Source organism: Anas platyrhynchos, chromosome 1 (assembly GCF_047663525.1).
Source record: "Anas platyrhynchos isolate ZD024472 breed Pekin duck chromosome 1, IASCAAS_PekinDuck_T2T, whole genome shotgun sequence".
Classification (NCBI taxonomy): domain Eukaryota; kingdom Metazoa; phylum Chordata; class Aves; order Anseriformes; family Anatidae; genus Anas; species Anas platyrhynchos.
The window spans coordinates 122,241,476-122,257,366 of record NC_092587.1 but is presented as its reverse complement, the minus strand read 5'-3'; the positions used below and the strand labels follow the sequence as shown (position 1 = coordinate 122,257,366).

The window sequence follows — 15,891 nt, the reverse complement described above, 5'->3', positions numbered from 1 at the left end:
CAATCAACAACTGGTTTTGGCAAAGACTTTTTTTCGCTTCTTTATCCAAAAGACACACGTGTTGAACATTAAGACCCATAAAATCTAGCGTATGTGCCTAAAAAAACATGTTAACATCTGGTGAAGCTTGGGGCAGGAGCGGGAAATCATAATACATTGACAAAGCCTCTTCCTATACAGCACCTTGGCGTCCTTACCAGTTTCAGCATCCATGGGCTGCCGCGACAAGTGGCAAAGCAGCCGAAAAGCCCGAAGACAATGATGGTGGTACCCGTTCCGATGAGCACGTAGGGAGCATTGGTGGAGTTCTCAGCGATGAGAGAGATGTACGTGCCTAGAGTGAGCTTGCCCCAGACGCCCACTGCGAGAAGGATAACACCTGTGATCTGCAAAGGAAGGGGAGAAAGCTGTCAGTGAAGGCATCCAAATCCAGTGCACGGTGATCCTAAAGAGCTCCATTGGTGCTGTTGTGTTGGCAGAAGGGAGCTGCAAGACTTTTACTAGCTCCAGAGGGATGCACAGAGAAAATTAATTTCCAGTCTCTGGAGATGTTACATTACGGCTGTCATTGGAAGACAAACATCTAGGACTAATCACTGCAAGGCTGATGATTGCCAAGGGAGAGTGCAGTGCTTGCTCATAGCCCCTCTCTGTCTAGAAACGGGCTCTCTGCTCCTACAGCATGCCAAGAGAGGTGGCCAAGTCCATCATTCTTACCAAAAGCCAATAATAACTGCCCATACCTCACACATCCCGACTTTTGTCACAAAAACTACCTGGGCAACAAAACTTCCTACCTCCTGTCCTGTCCTTTTTTAATCTGAAGTGCTCAGTTTCAGGAATGCAAGCATCCCTTGTGGTGCACTGCCCTTGAAGCTGAGCCTTCACCGTTCCCATGCAAGCGAGACCCCTGGCCAAACAGAAGCTTTCCCCCTCCGAGTACATGGCCTTGGGGGTACCCAGCTTCATGCCTAAAATGTGAAGACGATGCCCACAGCCCAAAAAACCCAGTGGGCATGCATGGCTAGCAAGAAGAATTGTGATATTTTTAATTAATTGAAAAGCATTAAGACAGTCCTGAGCACCAGGCCTGCAGACACTGCCTGACCTCCTCCAAACCACTTTCCAGCTCCTCAAGGCCACTACCGAGGGGCTGAAATGGAAGAAATGCCCTGACAGTATTCTTTTGTGTGCTTTCCAACTTCTCCCTTGTGGACATCTTTATACTGCTGGGAAAACTTTTAATGCCCTGCTGTCACACCAGGGCTGCCCTGCGGTTGTTTATGGAGGGGACTGGTGCTGGCAGGTGTGTTGCACAAAGCTGAGCTACTTCATTAGATCACTTTCAGCCACTTTTCAGAAAGGTTGACATGAATTAATTCAAGGAAAACCTTCTCAAAGGAGAAAGGAAAGCAGTTTCTTGGCTTTTTATATCCAGGCTCGCTCAAAAAACCCACACAGAGTGCACCCTTGTCACTGCCTTCCCACTAGGTCATTTCCACTGTCTTGCTGCTCAGGATTAGCAGGTGAAGGAGCCTGTCATCTTTTCTGAATGTGTCTGAGGGAGTCACAGCAAAGCTGCTCTGATGCTGCTCTGATGCTGCTGAGGTGCAGCACTTCTGCTCCTGAGGGAACCGCATTGAGCGGAGCTGCTGAACAATCAGAGCCACACAGGGAAAATGCCAGGAGGAGAGAGGATACAGAATAGGTGCTATGAAGAAAGATATTGGAGAGGGATGCTGGGGGGAGGAATGGAGTGGAAGAAGCGAAGCCAAAAGAGAGAGAGAATAAGGAGAGAAACCAAAGGAGAGGAGGCCAAGCAGAGAAAATTGAATTAATGTCTCCTCAGAGGGAGGAGAGCCTTTCCATAACACAGCAAATCATCTCATTTGGCAATTTTAACACTTCTTAGCTCATTCTCTTATTCTCCCACCACCTTTCAGAGCTGTAGGGAAAAAAATGCCCCCACTTGGCTCCCATCCACAGCACACCAGGGTGCAGCACTGCCAGAGAAACCCGTCAATTCCTGCGGTTTCCCGAAACCTCCCCTTCTGCTCCCGACCTGCCGCAGGTGTTGGTATTTCTGTCACACCTCCAGAACAGGATTAGTGAAGATTTCTGCTCCCCTGCCCACAGGGGAGTTAAGAGCAAATACAACTCCTCTTCATCCCTCAGTGCAGATCTGTGGAAAGTGCTGAGTCCTTGCTGTTGCAGCCCGTCAACCAACAATTTAACGTCAAAAAAAAAAAATCACCATGTAGCTTATGTAACCACAGGCATCAAACACCTCCTGAGTTTAGTCCCATCCCTCCGCAAAGCCCTTCAAGGAAAGGAGCATCTCTCTCTCTGCTCCTATACAAAAGCTTGTTCAGACAGTCCAGAAGCAAAGCCAGCAAGCGAGCTGTGAGGGACTCCGAAGCCCAAAGAACAAATGTTGGTTTCTTGCCTCCAGTGGGACAAAGGTCTGTTTTCTGTGCGTGAGCTAAGCTGCTGAAAGTTTTACCACTGTCCTCGGGGAGAAGTAAAAGCAGCCTCTGCTGCCAAAACAAACAAGCGGCTTCACATTGGAAAGAGAACTCCAGCTTGGCAATAAAAAGCATTTGTATTCTGCTATTTGAAACAATTACTAACCCTTTACTATGTGTTTTAAGAGTCTGGTTTCCCTGTACCTCCAGGGGGCCTATCCATTTTACGATATACAAAGACTTTGGGAGAAAAGGAGCAAAGTCTATTGGCGGCTCATTCCCCTTTTGTTTCTTAGTAGAGCTCTGGTGTAGATGGGTTTAAGGAAATCCTGCATCGGCAGTGAGGCCTAACATCCCAGCAAATCTCACTGTGCAGAGGGATGGTTAAGTTTCCTGAGAGAAGTGCTGCAGATATCCTTGGGCTGCGGTCATGCAGCTTGTAACTGTGCTCATGAAGAGGAAAAAACAGAAGACCTCCTTGCAGATATTTTACTGACCTTTATTTACCAGAGCACGAGTGGCAGTCTGACCAAAGCCCACTTCCACCCAAAGGCAAACCTCATTTCTGTATTTTTGAGATACACTTTTTATCCCTATCTCTCTGTTCCATCACATAATCGAGGGAACAATCAATGTACCAGCTTCTTTTTTTTAGGTTTGTTTTCTTCAAAAGCAGGAGGGACATTCATGGCAGGAAGGTCTAACAGAAAACTCACAGTACCTCCTGCAATGCACGGCCTCCCCCTCATCTGCCCCGCTCCCTTCCCTTCCTTTCAGACCATTATCACACATTTCAATGGGAAAAAAAAAATAAAAAAAATCTAAGGCTGAACGTCCTGCCATCAAAGCACACTAAAAAGCCCTTTTAAATAAATTAGGAAAGTTTGATACAAACACAGGAGCTGGGTTTGAGGGGAGCACGCCCCACAGCACTGACGCGGCACCCTGCTCACCGCCACACTGGGATGTGGAGCCAGCAGCAACGCTGGCAGCTGTGCTGCAGGGAAGCTGTGAAACCTCGTCGTGTCGCTCACGAGGGAGATTATCAGGGCATCTAAAGGTCACCTCAAACAGGCAACACTATGAAGGTGAAGGCTTGGGAATCAAACAGGATACCAGGATGCTTTAGCACTCCCAAACCTAGCCATTTACATTCCCTTGGACTCCTCAGCACTCCTTAAAAATAAATAAACAGTATATAGAATTACGGTTCTTCCAGTTACTTCTTGCAAGTACCTCCTTATTCGAGGCAGGCTGTTTCACTTCTCTGGTGCCTCCCTAAAACAACGGTAACACCATTAACTTCACGGGGTTCTTGTACAGCTTTAATATCTGCAGTGCTCCGACATCCAGGTGAAAGATGGCATCTTCCTCCTGTCACTCAAAAGCTACCAAGAACTGCTTACCCTCAGCAAATCTGAAACAACACTGGCAAGCAGCTATATATATTTCAGATTTCTCTGTTATTCAAGGAAGGAAAACATTTGTACTCATTGGGAGACTCAGGCTGGCTCTGTCAGCTTTTAGTCAGTAGGCTTCAAAAACGTTGAGAGCAAGGGTGTTCAGAAGTACCCTTGTTCTTCCCAAGGCTCTGCTCATTATGAAATCAGACATTATATATATATTAGCCAGGAAATTTTAGATTTCATGGGAGAAAAAGAAAAAGTACCTTTTCATTTGAGATATAGGGTCTTATTCACGCGTGCTTGTGCATGCATGTATTTTTTTCTCCCCGTAGAGTTAAGCAAATCATCAAGATAAACAGTAGCAGCTATATGCGTATGAGAATACGTTGTCCCCTGGAGACGTGCACAATACTAAGCTATCCTAGCAGACACAGGACAGTCACTACAAACCTTATAGAGCTCACCAGAGCCACAGTTCAGATTCCACAGCCACGTTACACCTAAACACCTGCAAAAGCTGGCACACATGGGGCAGGAGAGCAGCAGCAAAATTTGTCCTTTGTGTGGGCCTGCTAAGAATTAAGCTTCGTCCTGGAAATGGGATGATGTTCCTGGCAACCTGCATTCTCTGCTCAGGTTTGGCTAAAACAGACAGTGCAGTGCCTATTCCCAGGCACGTCCAGACCCGAGCTCCTTGGCAGACAGAGAAAGAAACTACAGTGCTTCAGACCAGAGATCTGGAGTGGTACAGTACAACAAGGCCATCCCACCATGGGTCTGGGTGGCCTCGCCAGGCCTCAGCCCTGTCTTACGCAGTATCAGCTGTGACAAATGTAAGGTGACAGGAGACCGGCCTGGTCACTGCCTGCTCGCCCTCACGGCCTGACAGCCGTGGTGGGCCTGCCCCCTCCCTTTCTATTATAGATTAAGAGAAAGCAAAAGGCCGAAATATCAGCTTAAGAGAAAGCAAAAGAGCAAAACCCCAACATGGCAGGTTTCAAGGCCCTTCCCATGCACCCTCAGATTTTACAAGAGCTTTGGTTTAAACCATAGTAGTCCACACCCAGATAAAACAGTCACGGTGCCAGGGAAGGCCTGACTTATGGGTGCTCAGGGCAAGCCCAGCGCGCACAGCCAGCCTCCAGAAACTCGGACAAGCTTCATGCCCACGAACGGGCTCGCATGCTGGGTGTTAGTGCCGACTTTTGTCAGCTCTTTTTAATTCTTGCAAATTGCCCTGCCTCTCGCGCGCAGCAGGGTGTTTAATCTATTTTGACGGATGCTCCCTGTTTGCATACATTTCTAGGACAAAGCGCTCCGTTTAGGCTCCTGACGTATGGCTCCCTTCTTCCTGCCTCACACGCAGATGCCGTCAGTCAGGGAAGCGCGAGGGCCTCGTAGCCTCGTATTAAAACCTGTTTGGGGAGTGACTGTTACTTCTGATTCACCCTAATTCAGGATTTAGTCTGTCTGTTGCCACCCTCAATGTGCATAAAGACAGTCATTTGCCTCACGACTCCTGCCTCCTTGTGCTGACCATCCTCCTGCACTGTGCCCCAGCCGGGGAGGGAGAGGAGGGACAGGCACACTGCCTGCCTCCCCGCCATGCAAACCACCTCAGGCAGGGGGCTGGTACCTCCACGGCTGTCCAAGGTGCTGCAGATGTCCCTGTTGGAGGTAGGATGCTGAAACCTGTGGATACTGCAGTGGTACTGCATCGACCTTTCAAGACAAGCAACCTTGAGACACCAATTACTCCTCCTCGGGACCCAAAAAAAAAATAATAAAACAACACCATGCAACTTCTGGTTCTCTTCTGTGCCATTTCTCCAGCCTTGCACATTATTAGAAAGATATTTCATGCTGGATTTCATCAAAGATAGTTCATTGCAAAAATTCACTGCCACAGAAGCCCCTTGACTCATGCTTCTTCAGCACAGAAACCTGAGATGTAGCATTCAGTTTAACTTTACTAGGCCTGCCTTTCATTTAGGTCAAACATTCCAAAAAAAATAATAATGTAGCAGATATCCAAGCAGGGCAAGGATTGTAAGGACTAGATGCAGCTAGAGATTGCACTGTTTAGGGCTACAAGGCCTCACGCTGATTGCTTCTGAACTCAGGCTTGGCAAATACAGCCCTGAAGCCCTTGACTGACTAGATGGCAGGAAATGAAGCAGGTAGGCAACCTGGTCATTTTCCAAGAAAAACTCCACTGCAATCAAGATGTTCCCATGGTGTGTTTGAATCTAGATGAATCAGCAAGTCCTGGCTGATTTTTTTTAAAAAAAAAAAGAACCTGGAAAAAAAAAATCCAACCAACTCTACCCCTTGCTCTGACCACGAGCCCAAACCTCACTGGCCTCTCAGGCATCTTTATTCGCTTCTGCTTCTTCCCAGCTCACGTCTCTGGGTATAAGTACTCTTATTCAGCATCTGAACATATCAGGGATTGTCAGTAGGACTGCGAGACTGCACGTGGAGCTGACTAGATGTAGTAAAAAAGTTAATGTGCTTCAGATGGGCACAAATACAACTGAACTGAATGCTAGGCGTAACTTCACCTGTCCAATAAGCCCTCTGCTCTTCAGAGACACACAGGCAGAGATATGGCCAATGGCTTCAACACGAGGGTATGTGCTGCAGCTTTACAGGAGCCAGGGACAATGATACCCTGATAATGCTATGCATTTCTGAAATCAGAACTGATACTGAACATACACATTTTCTCATTAAGGGACAACACACAAATGCCTAGGAATTACTTATTTTAACAGGACCAGAACAAAAAATAAATAATATCAACCCCCCTCCTTCTGGGTAACAGAGGAGAAACATGTAAATAAGAGAAGAGGATTCAGAGAATAACTTTTGAAACTGCACTATCTTTAATTCTGTCAGAATAACGCAGGAAAACACTATGTACTCCTTTAACCAGGATGCACACTGCATCCTAATGGAGTCTGCTTTCTTCACACCCCAAATCTCACAAAGCATTTGCAGCACGGTATGAAGGGAGCTGCCGTCTTAAACCGAGACGGGAGATATAAAAGCTACTCCATCTCACATCCACTGAGATTTCAACAGGCCCAAATGCAGAGGAACTAATTTATACACAGGGCTTCCATATGGAACATTTAAAGTTTATCATTTACAGAGGTGAAGATAAATGTGCAGCAGTAATTGCTAGTTTATTTGTCTACATAATTCATGTCCTCCTGTTCATTACAGATGTCAGCTATTTTGCTTCCTAAGCTCTGGCAAAATAAGACTCGGTACCCAATCCTGACTGATACTGAGCACAACAGCAATCCCTGCTGATTTCAGAAGCACCTGGGAGAACACAGCATTTCTCTGGACCAGTTTTTTACTCACAGAACCAAGAAGCAGGAGGTCAGCTTCATTAATCAGGCTCTCGTTGTAGGTATCATTTTTACCGTTTCATTTCATATTCACAACCTTGCTAAATGATTGATTGCAAAACGTGTGCAACTTGAAAAGAGATCCAAAGCGGCAGAAAGGAGTCAAATGCAAAGGAAATAGGCACGCTTTTGATATTTTCAGCTCCTTGATTTCAGTCCTTCCAAACACCAGCCTCCTTGCCTTTTGGTAGAGGCGTGCTGTCTCAGCACCTCTCTGCTGCAATCTTTTCCTCTAAAGGACTAGAGAAAGTCTGTGCTTAAAACGGATGAAGCCAGGGGAAGGCAGACAAGAACTAATGCAATCCATCTTGGCTGAAGCTGAAGGGTCTAGCGATAGGTTTAGCAGGCTGTGAGGAAACGAGAGAGGACCACAGCACACGGCTAATTAGATCTACCAGACTTCTCCCCACAGGACGGAAATTTTTTCATGAGGAAAATGGTCGACCTTGAGCATACCCTGCATTAAAAGCATGCCTAGAGAGGCTTAAAAATAACTGGCCTACCTCTGAAAATTTTATAAGTTTCCTGAAATAAGCAAGGGATCACATTCAAAAATGTTCTTGCTTTACAGCCTGCCAAGCAAGGGGAGTGGCTGGCTTTGAATCTTTTTCTGCCTCAGCCTCTGGGTTCTCATCAGGCAGGCAGGGGACTAAAACAAACATAAATCTTCTTCGGATCTTCAGTGTCAGCTCTTCACAGGCTGGAGCAAAGCAGAAAGAAAAGATAGGATGTAATGTGGAGATGCATGTAAGGCAGCAACACAGCTGAATTTTCTATCTTCGCATCTAGTGATCTTGACTACACCTTAGAAGTCACCCTCAGTTACGTTTTGCACAGTATTGACCTCTGCTGGAACTAAAAGAAAGCTGTATCTTTGGAAGGAGGCAACTTTTCCACATCTTTCCCTCCCCTTTGGAAAAAATAAAAGATGCACATTGGCAGAAAAAAAAACACAACATAAACAAAACTACCACCGAAGGTGCTGTCACCAGTGTTACTGCCTAGTATTTCCACAAAAAAATAAGCTATTAAAAAAAAAATCTGATCAAAGAAAGAAATAAATTTTTCCAGCAGAACTTTCTTTAAAAAAAAAATAATAAAAAATAATATCAATTTATTTATTTTTAAGTCCACCATAACTATACTGTGCTCAGGGAAGACTCTACCGAAGAAAAATTTTTTGTCTCCCCTCTTTTCTAACTCAGGCATGTCCCTCTCCTTCCTCTCCTTTCCTGACAGAGTTTCCCCTCTACACAATCCCTTTAAGAAAACCCAGTCCAAAGGATGCAAAGAAAAATGCCATGACCTTAATTTGGTAGCTTGCATCCCTCTCCATGATCCATTGCTTGTCTCACCTTGGTCAGCTGCAACCCTTTGCATTTGGAGCTGTCTCTTTCTGTTGCACAGGTAGGATGTCCAGCACTACAGGTCTTGGTTTGTCCCTTTGCCCTAGCAATCTGTTTGAATTACAATCCACGTGGCTCAGCATCCATCTAGTCCTAGCTGCTGTCACAGAATGGATTACCTCGCACAGCCCTTGCTCGTTCCTTCCCAAACTGGGAATCCTGTATATTAGGACTGCTGGTCCATGCCCTCCCGGCAGAAAATGACATTAGGGATACCAGCACGAGCAAACTATGGCAATAGGGATGCATTCACCACTCTCATGTCCCCACCAGGTCAGAGCTGGGTACCTAGTGCATCCAGGTCAGCAGCCAGCCACCAGCTTTGCTCTGAAACACAGAGCAGCAGATTTTGATTAGATACACCAATGTCAAGCTTAACAACCTCTTCTTCCCCAGCTCCTTTCCATGTGTGGACTGACATCCTATCTTTTTTTTTTTCAAAAATATTTCTAATGTTTGCTTATCTTCCTTGCTGTGATGTTATTACAAGCGCATGAATATTTGTTATAAGTGAGCCACCACCACATTAATATCCTTGGAGCTGAAATTGTAGGGCTGTTTAAAAAAACGCTATGGAAATGAAATAAAATACCAGCTCTCAGACAGACACCAAAGTGACTACTAGATTGTCACAGAGAATGCAGTTGATCAGGCTACTCACCACCAACCCTGAAGAAAGCAGTGTGTCCTTACCCCTAACTTTAATGGTGCCTCTTTCAGCATCAATTGAGTTAAACGACCTCCAAAAGTAAGTGCACATTGTATATACAGTCTGGGTGTTTCCCAGAACCCCCACACATCCATACACTAACCATACATGTTATGGGCTTCAAAATAAAAAATAGGTTAAACCAGCACTTAGAAAAAAAATAAAAAAAAAACAGAGAAGATAACAGCCTCCCTACAGTGCCTCCTTGCCACCCGGAGAAGAGGACAGTATTCCTCTAATTAACAGCGGGGGTAAAATCCAAGTCCTCCAGTTCACTGAAGGATGAAAAATTGGATATGTCCCAAGAAGTCCTAAAAGCACTAACAAAGAGAGCAGTGGGGGTGGGGGGGGACGGACATGACAGTTTGAAAAGCCCCTTGCAGTGTGGCTCAAAACTAATCATTTCTTGCTAACATAGTAGCAAAACCTATTCTTATAGATTATATTTTTTTTTCCATAAAGAAATAATTAATTACATGCCACTTACTGGGAGATTCAGGAAGAATAATGGGATTTGGGACCTGATCTCCATTCTACGATCATGCGCATAATAAATGGTTATAAGAAACAGTCATATTCCCCTGGTGGAAAACTCAGCTTTATCCCACCTTGCACTTAGGGAAATACTCAGAAATTTTAGTAAAATTAGTATCTTCATTACTAGGCGGATATTTATTTTTATGTAAGACACTTCATTAAATGAGAAGAAATGTTTTATTTTATGGTTTGGTTACAAGTAGCTCTATTAATTGATGTATCTCCTAAATCAGCTGCAGACCAAAATGTGGTCATCTCTGGGTAAAAAATAAAACGCAAAAATACATTTCTGCTGGGAATTTTCAGGACTAATTTCTTGAAACTTAGCTTTAAATATGCATGCCTGAGTGTTCAAGGAAAAAGAGCTTCCTGTTAGGAAGTATCAAAAGCAGCATCCCATTCTACAAACTGCAGCACCTCATTAGAGAAAGGAGGAGCCCCCAGCACTTATCTCCTCAGCTTGTGGAGCATGGTGTAAAACCTGCACTGCTTTGCGCAGCCACAACCTTGTCTGCAGCTCAGTTCCTCCAGCTTTGGTTTTTCTTCTGAAAATCCTTCATCCTCCACTACGTATTTTCTCTACAGAGTGCCCAGCCTGTCAGGTATATGGGTGTGAGATTACCTGTTGCTACCAAAGTCTGGATAGGGCTTACCCATTAATGAGCCGGTGTTCAAGGAATGGCCACCGAAGCGGAGGAGCTGACGAGAGGAAATGAAGTCACCGCCAGGATTTCACAGCAGGACCGTGGGGTGCCTCACGGGACAGAGCGTGCAAGGGGAAAAGCAGCCGAATAAAGCCCAGGTGTTTTAGGAGTTGAAACAAGAGCATCCCGCCTCACCTGACTCTGAGCTAGCTCCAGTGCCTGTGTCACCAGAGAGGACTTTTGCCCAGGGATGTCGCTCTCAAGACGGCAGTGCTGCATCTCCTTCTGCTCCTCCTGGGCAGCGCAGCAATGGCTGGACGAGAACATTGCCACAGAGCTTGAGAGTCACAGCCACAACCGACCGGTCCTTTTTCTTCATTTGCTTGCCTGTTTTACAAAAATTTAGGGAAAGCCAAGCTTGCTGTCTTCCAGATGTCCATCCCAGCCAAACTCTCATGCCTTCTGAAGTGTCAAAATCTATTTTTCAACAATTAACATAGCATTGGGAACCGCCAAGCTTTCCACAAGTGTAATTTCAAACACGTGTCCACTCCGTTCATTATGAATGTGAACACGCACTCCTAAGCAAAGAGCCAGTGGATGTTTTGAAGGCCTAGCACTATACACAGTGGGGTGGAAGGGAATAGCTCAGCTGGAAGGGACCTACAGACCCTACAGATCATCGAGTCCAGCTGCCTGACCTCCCCAGGGCTAACCAAAAGTTAAAGCACACTGCTGAGGGCATTGCCCAAACGCCTCTCGATCACTGACAGGCATGGGGCATCAACCACCTTGCTAGGATGGGAATAGAAGGAAAAAACTCATCATTAGTAAACGGATATTGCCAGAGAATATTTTTCTGTAGGACTTGAAACTGTGGTGGCTGCAACTCTCTGTCTTACACCCAGGCAGCAGCCGTCCCTCAGAATCACACTTTCAAACCCCTGCAGTAGCAATACACAAAGATGACAGCAATGTGGGTTTAAGAAGCACTCAAACCTTAAAACAGTTCTCCAGTTTTATTGAGATATCAGACTTTAAATGAAAAATATGCAAGGTAATCAAGACTAGGAGTATCCCCTATTTAAATCCTTTACTGTTTCTTACATGCAACAGCCAAACTTCTATAATCCCTGTGTGAAGAAAGTAAATCAGGAAAATGAAATGCCCGGAAAAGCAGCTGATGGTGCTGACTGTGCCCACCAGACCAGTACGACAGCCAAAGCCCATGTTAGCACAGGTATGATCTATGACCACATGGAAAGACACAGCTGTACCCCGAGCCTGATTCGGGTAAGGAAAACCTCTGCTGAAGGAGGTTTGGCAGCGTCAACAGGAGGAAAGGCGTTCTTCTGCACCAGCACTAGGGCAGGCACCATAAACTGTGCCAGAAAAGATACTGTGAAAAAAGTACTGAAAAAAAAAAAATAAATAAAAAGACATCAAAGACTGCAAATCAACGTAAAAAGTAAAAGCATCCCCCGCAGCACGAGACCCAGAACCATTGCTCTCTTTGCAGGAAAAGCAGAGCTATTGGATTGTTTACCTGGTGTTCTTACAAAGTTAAGATTTAACAGGGAGAAAACTTGAAACGAATTAAGCACTGCTTAACAAGCTCATTAGTCACAGCACACGACGGCAGTGGTACGAACCTCTCTTGGCACCACTTTGCGCTCAGGCTCCTCCGCTCCCAACGCCCTTCAGAAAGAGCAGGCTACAGCCCAGAAATGGGCGATAATAGCAGCGTGCAGAAATTCAATAGCACTGAATTCAAGGTCATGCTGCTGGGACCCGTGCCAGAAGTTTCGAGCTCCGAAATTTGCAAATCGTAGCGGAGAGAAGGGGATTTTTGCCTGCCTGCTGACCACAGCCCCTCGCGGCACGCGGACACGAGAAAAAGGCACACGCACAACCCCAAGGATGCATTTCCAAAGCCAGGGATCTCCCCCAGCGGGCTGCCACGGGGGTGGGAGGGCAGGAGGCAAGGGCAGCGACAGGGTCGCTGCCTGCAGAAGGTGGCAGATGGGCAGCTTCACCCCCTCATCCGCAGGAGGGGGGCTGCTGGGCAACGGCACAAGGGGGAAAGCAGGAGGCCTGCTAAAAACCCAAATTGGCTGGAACCCCTCAGGAGGAAGCGGGGGGCCCCAAGCCTCCATCCGTCCCCTCCGTGCCAGGGCTCCTCTGCCAAGAAGGTTGTCAGCTGCCGTGTTCGTTTTCGGTTCAATCCATGCAAAAATCAGCTCAGAAGCACACGCGGTGATCTGGTAAGGGCTTTGTTGGAGGTTTTGGAAGGTTTTTGTTATTGCAACCAAACCCCTAATGTACCGATCCCGTTCTGTTGGGAATCAGAGGTTATTTACACTCTCCTAAACATACTTAGAAGGAGCCAAGAGCTGCCATCCCTCTGTATACCTTGTATTTGCCTCTGCAGCTCTTTAAGGCAGCACACTGCAGGGAACTCCTCTGGTGGATACAGATCTGGTTTGGGCAAGAAACATAGTTTGTACCACCCCGAAATAACCCAGTCATGCCCCAGGCAAGGTCTAGCACTCTGTCTCAGCGCCTACACAGCAGTTTTTCATCCTGCTCCGTTTGTCCTTTGCATATGGCTCTGTTTTTCATGTGCCACTCCTACTCAAGAAGCCGAAGTCAAAGCCAGAAGCCGCGCTCCTGAACACTCATCTGCTTTTTTAGAGCGAGGAAGGACACATCTGCTCCGGATCCCAACAGGAAGGCATTCCCACAAACTGTGGCGTGCAGATGCTCCGTGCACTCCTCTGCACTGCTGGGGGATGCTCCAATAACCAAGGGTGTTCGCTCAAGTCCTATCTTCCTAGCAGCAAAAAGGAGGAGGAAGAAGCCCAATGAAACTCAAATTTGTCGGTTCCTGCAGAGGCTGTGCAGTAAATGGACACGGCATGCTGCCAGCTGTTAACTTCTAAGAGTTCAGAACCAGCCATTTGTGGAGAGTGTAAGCATGCACATTTAGAATATAATTCTTAAAATCAGCAGCTGCCTACAACAAACCAGACACACACACCCCGACACAACTACGTGGACGGCAGGGTCCTTCCACACGAAACCAGTTGCCAGCTGGAGTGATCACCACCACCCTTCTCTGCAGGTTTAACAGGGATATCACGTCTTTATCTGCAAGGCAGTCGGTCGCTCAAGGTGAGAGGTGATGCTCAGCGGTGTGTGTGAAGATGTGCTATCAGAATACACGTACACCTATCCTCAGCAGAAAAAAGACGATTTCTCCACAAGCCAGACTGGTAGAAAGGGGCAAGTAGCAACAGGGCAGCTTTGAAGGACTGCAGGAGAGGGAATAATTCCCTAGCATGCTCCTTGTTCTGTATTTTTATACATAATCTTATACTCTTGCGTAAATGGTTGAGGTAAGTTCCTGTATTTGTGGCTACTGCATCTCAAAATAAAGGCACAGCCCTCACCTAAGAGCTGCTTTTCAGTTCAGTACACCTATTGGAGATGCTCGATGCAAATACTGACACTTGCGTGTTTTCCTGTCCAAAAAAAAAAAGTTTTTATCGAGGCTTGCACTCAAGCTGCTAAATTCCAGCTGAAGCACACATTGAAAAAGAATCCAGCCACAAACTGGAACAAAATTTCAACCCAGATGTTTGAAGCCCTGAAGTTGTGTGGTGTGTTAATAACAAACAAACCAAACCAAAGGAAACCTTTCAATAGGAAATACCAGATAATCACAGTAAGGGGTGATGCTACCAGGCCACTGCTAACACCCAAGTACCTACACTGTTTTTATTTAATAGTCTTTTGAGACGCAAATACTCAGGCATCTCCAGCCAGACACGTGCAAAACTCTACCTACTGCAAGTTACGGGAGATACTGATAGGTCCCACTCTGAATGGATAAACTAATCTGCATCTCTGTTTTCCATCAGGACTGTGCAGACATCAGAAGAGCTTTTAACCGCAGGTCTCCCAGCACTTCAATTCATCTTACACTTTGGTATGGATCCAGAAGCTGTGGGACACGTGCTTATCCCATCCTTATCACCCGGCTTTGCCACAGCACCTCGGGGAGCACAGGCACTGGCACTGCCATTACTTGTAGCTGAGTGCTCCGAATCACTCAGGAGAGCCTCGGAAGTCTGCTGCTGCACAAAACTACAGTGATGTACTTAACGAGAGCCGGAGCAAACTGTACCCAGCCTCGCGTATCTTATTGCTATTAAAGATGATTCACTTTCAAGTAAGTCTCCTCTATTCCTGTGCATCTCATCAGCTCCGATCCAGTTTTAATGTAACACTTAACACACTCCCTAACCAAATAGAGTCAAAGCAAATAAATGAAGCGGGTGGGCTGCTTAAACAAGGAGGGAGAGAAGATTTCAGACTCTGGCCCCAGAAAGGCTTGCTGAGCAGCCACCACGTGGCTCCTGGCGCTGTCCTCCGCCGTCTGCCGAAAGCAGGGCAGGAGCAGCTCGACAGGATTACTGCCCACATCTTCCAAAACTGGACACTTGCAGGCAAAAGTGGGAATCTGAAGTTTAACGAGTGGATAGTTGCCCCAAATTAAGCTTAAACCCCGGGATGAAGCTTCTGCAGTTAAGTCCCCAGAACGCGAGATGAATTCCTCATAATAAGAGAAAGGGATGAGGTTTGCTCTACGTGGCAGCTTCTCTGAGTTTCCTTTGAAATGCCTGTAACCGAGATAAGTGATGAAAGCCTCTCGGTGCATTTGGTGCTAGTGTGCTTTCAGCTTCACTGGAAACCAGGCTAATAAAAAAAAAGCCCATGTTTACACATAGCAGACAAGAAATATGCTGGGGAAGCAATTTCATTTTCAAGCTTGAATGGAAGCACAGCAATTAATGGAAAGCAAAAAGATAAATATAAAAAGTAGGCATTAAAAAAACCTGTTCTATATTTTCGAACAGCAATTAAAGGAAATGATTCAGTGCAGGGCTCCTGTTGAAAAGAAAAGCATCGCCTCTTTTTCAAGAAGAATTACAATTTGAAGGGAGGTCTCATGCTAGTATAATGATAGTTTATTTACAGATATTCAATATTTATCTTACTAGCATTCATACTACCAGTAAGACAAGCTAATGTTCCCATCATTATACACATCATTCTGTTTTATTTCGTTTGACTGGTGTTGTAAAGTTCGTGTCTGCACTGTTGCCAGTCATTCTTCTTCAAGCCTCATCTGCAATCTTAAAAGCTTCCAACCTGGGGAGCCACCTACTAACGAGAGAAAATAGAAAGCATTAGGAGGCTGGGCATGAGCCATACAAATGCTTAGCCGATTACTCTC

The 15,891-nt window shown here is 45.9% G+C and overlaps 1 protein-coding gene across 1 annotated transcript in view; it reads right to left on the bottom strand.

Moving 5' to 3' along the window:
• The window catches only part of TSPAN7 (tetraspanin 7), an 80,688-nt gene that overhangs the window by 17,986 nt on the left and 46,811 nt on the right, over nucleotides 1-15,891 (bottom strand). Inside the window, exon 2 of the mRNA XM_005014313.6 lies at nucleotides 198-386. Coding sequence (XP_005014370.1) covers nucleotides 198-386 — 189 coding nt within the window. The remainder of the gene's footprint in view (nucleotides 1-197; nucleotides 387-15,891) is intronic.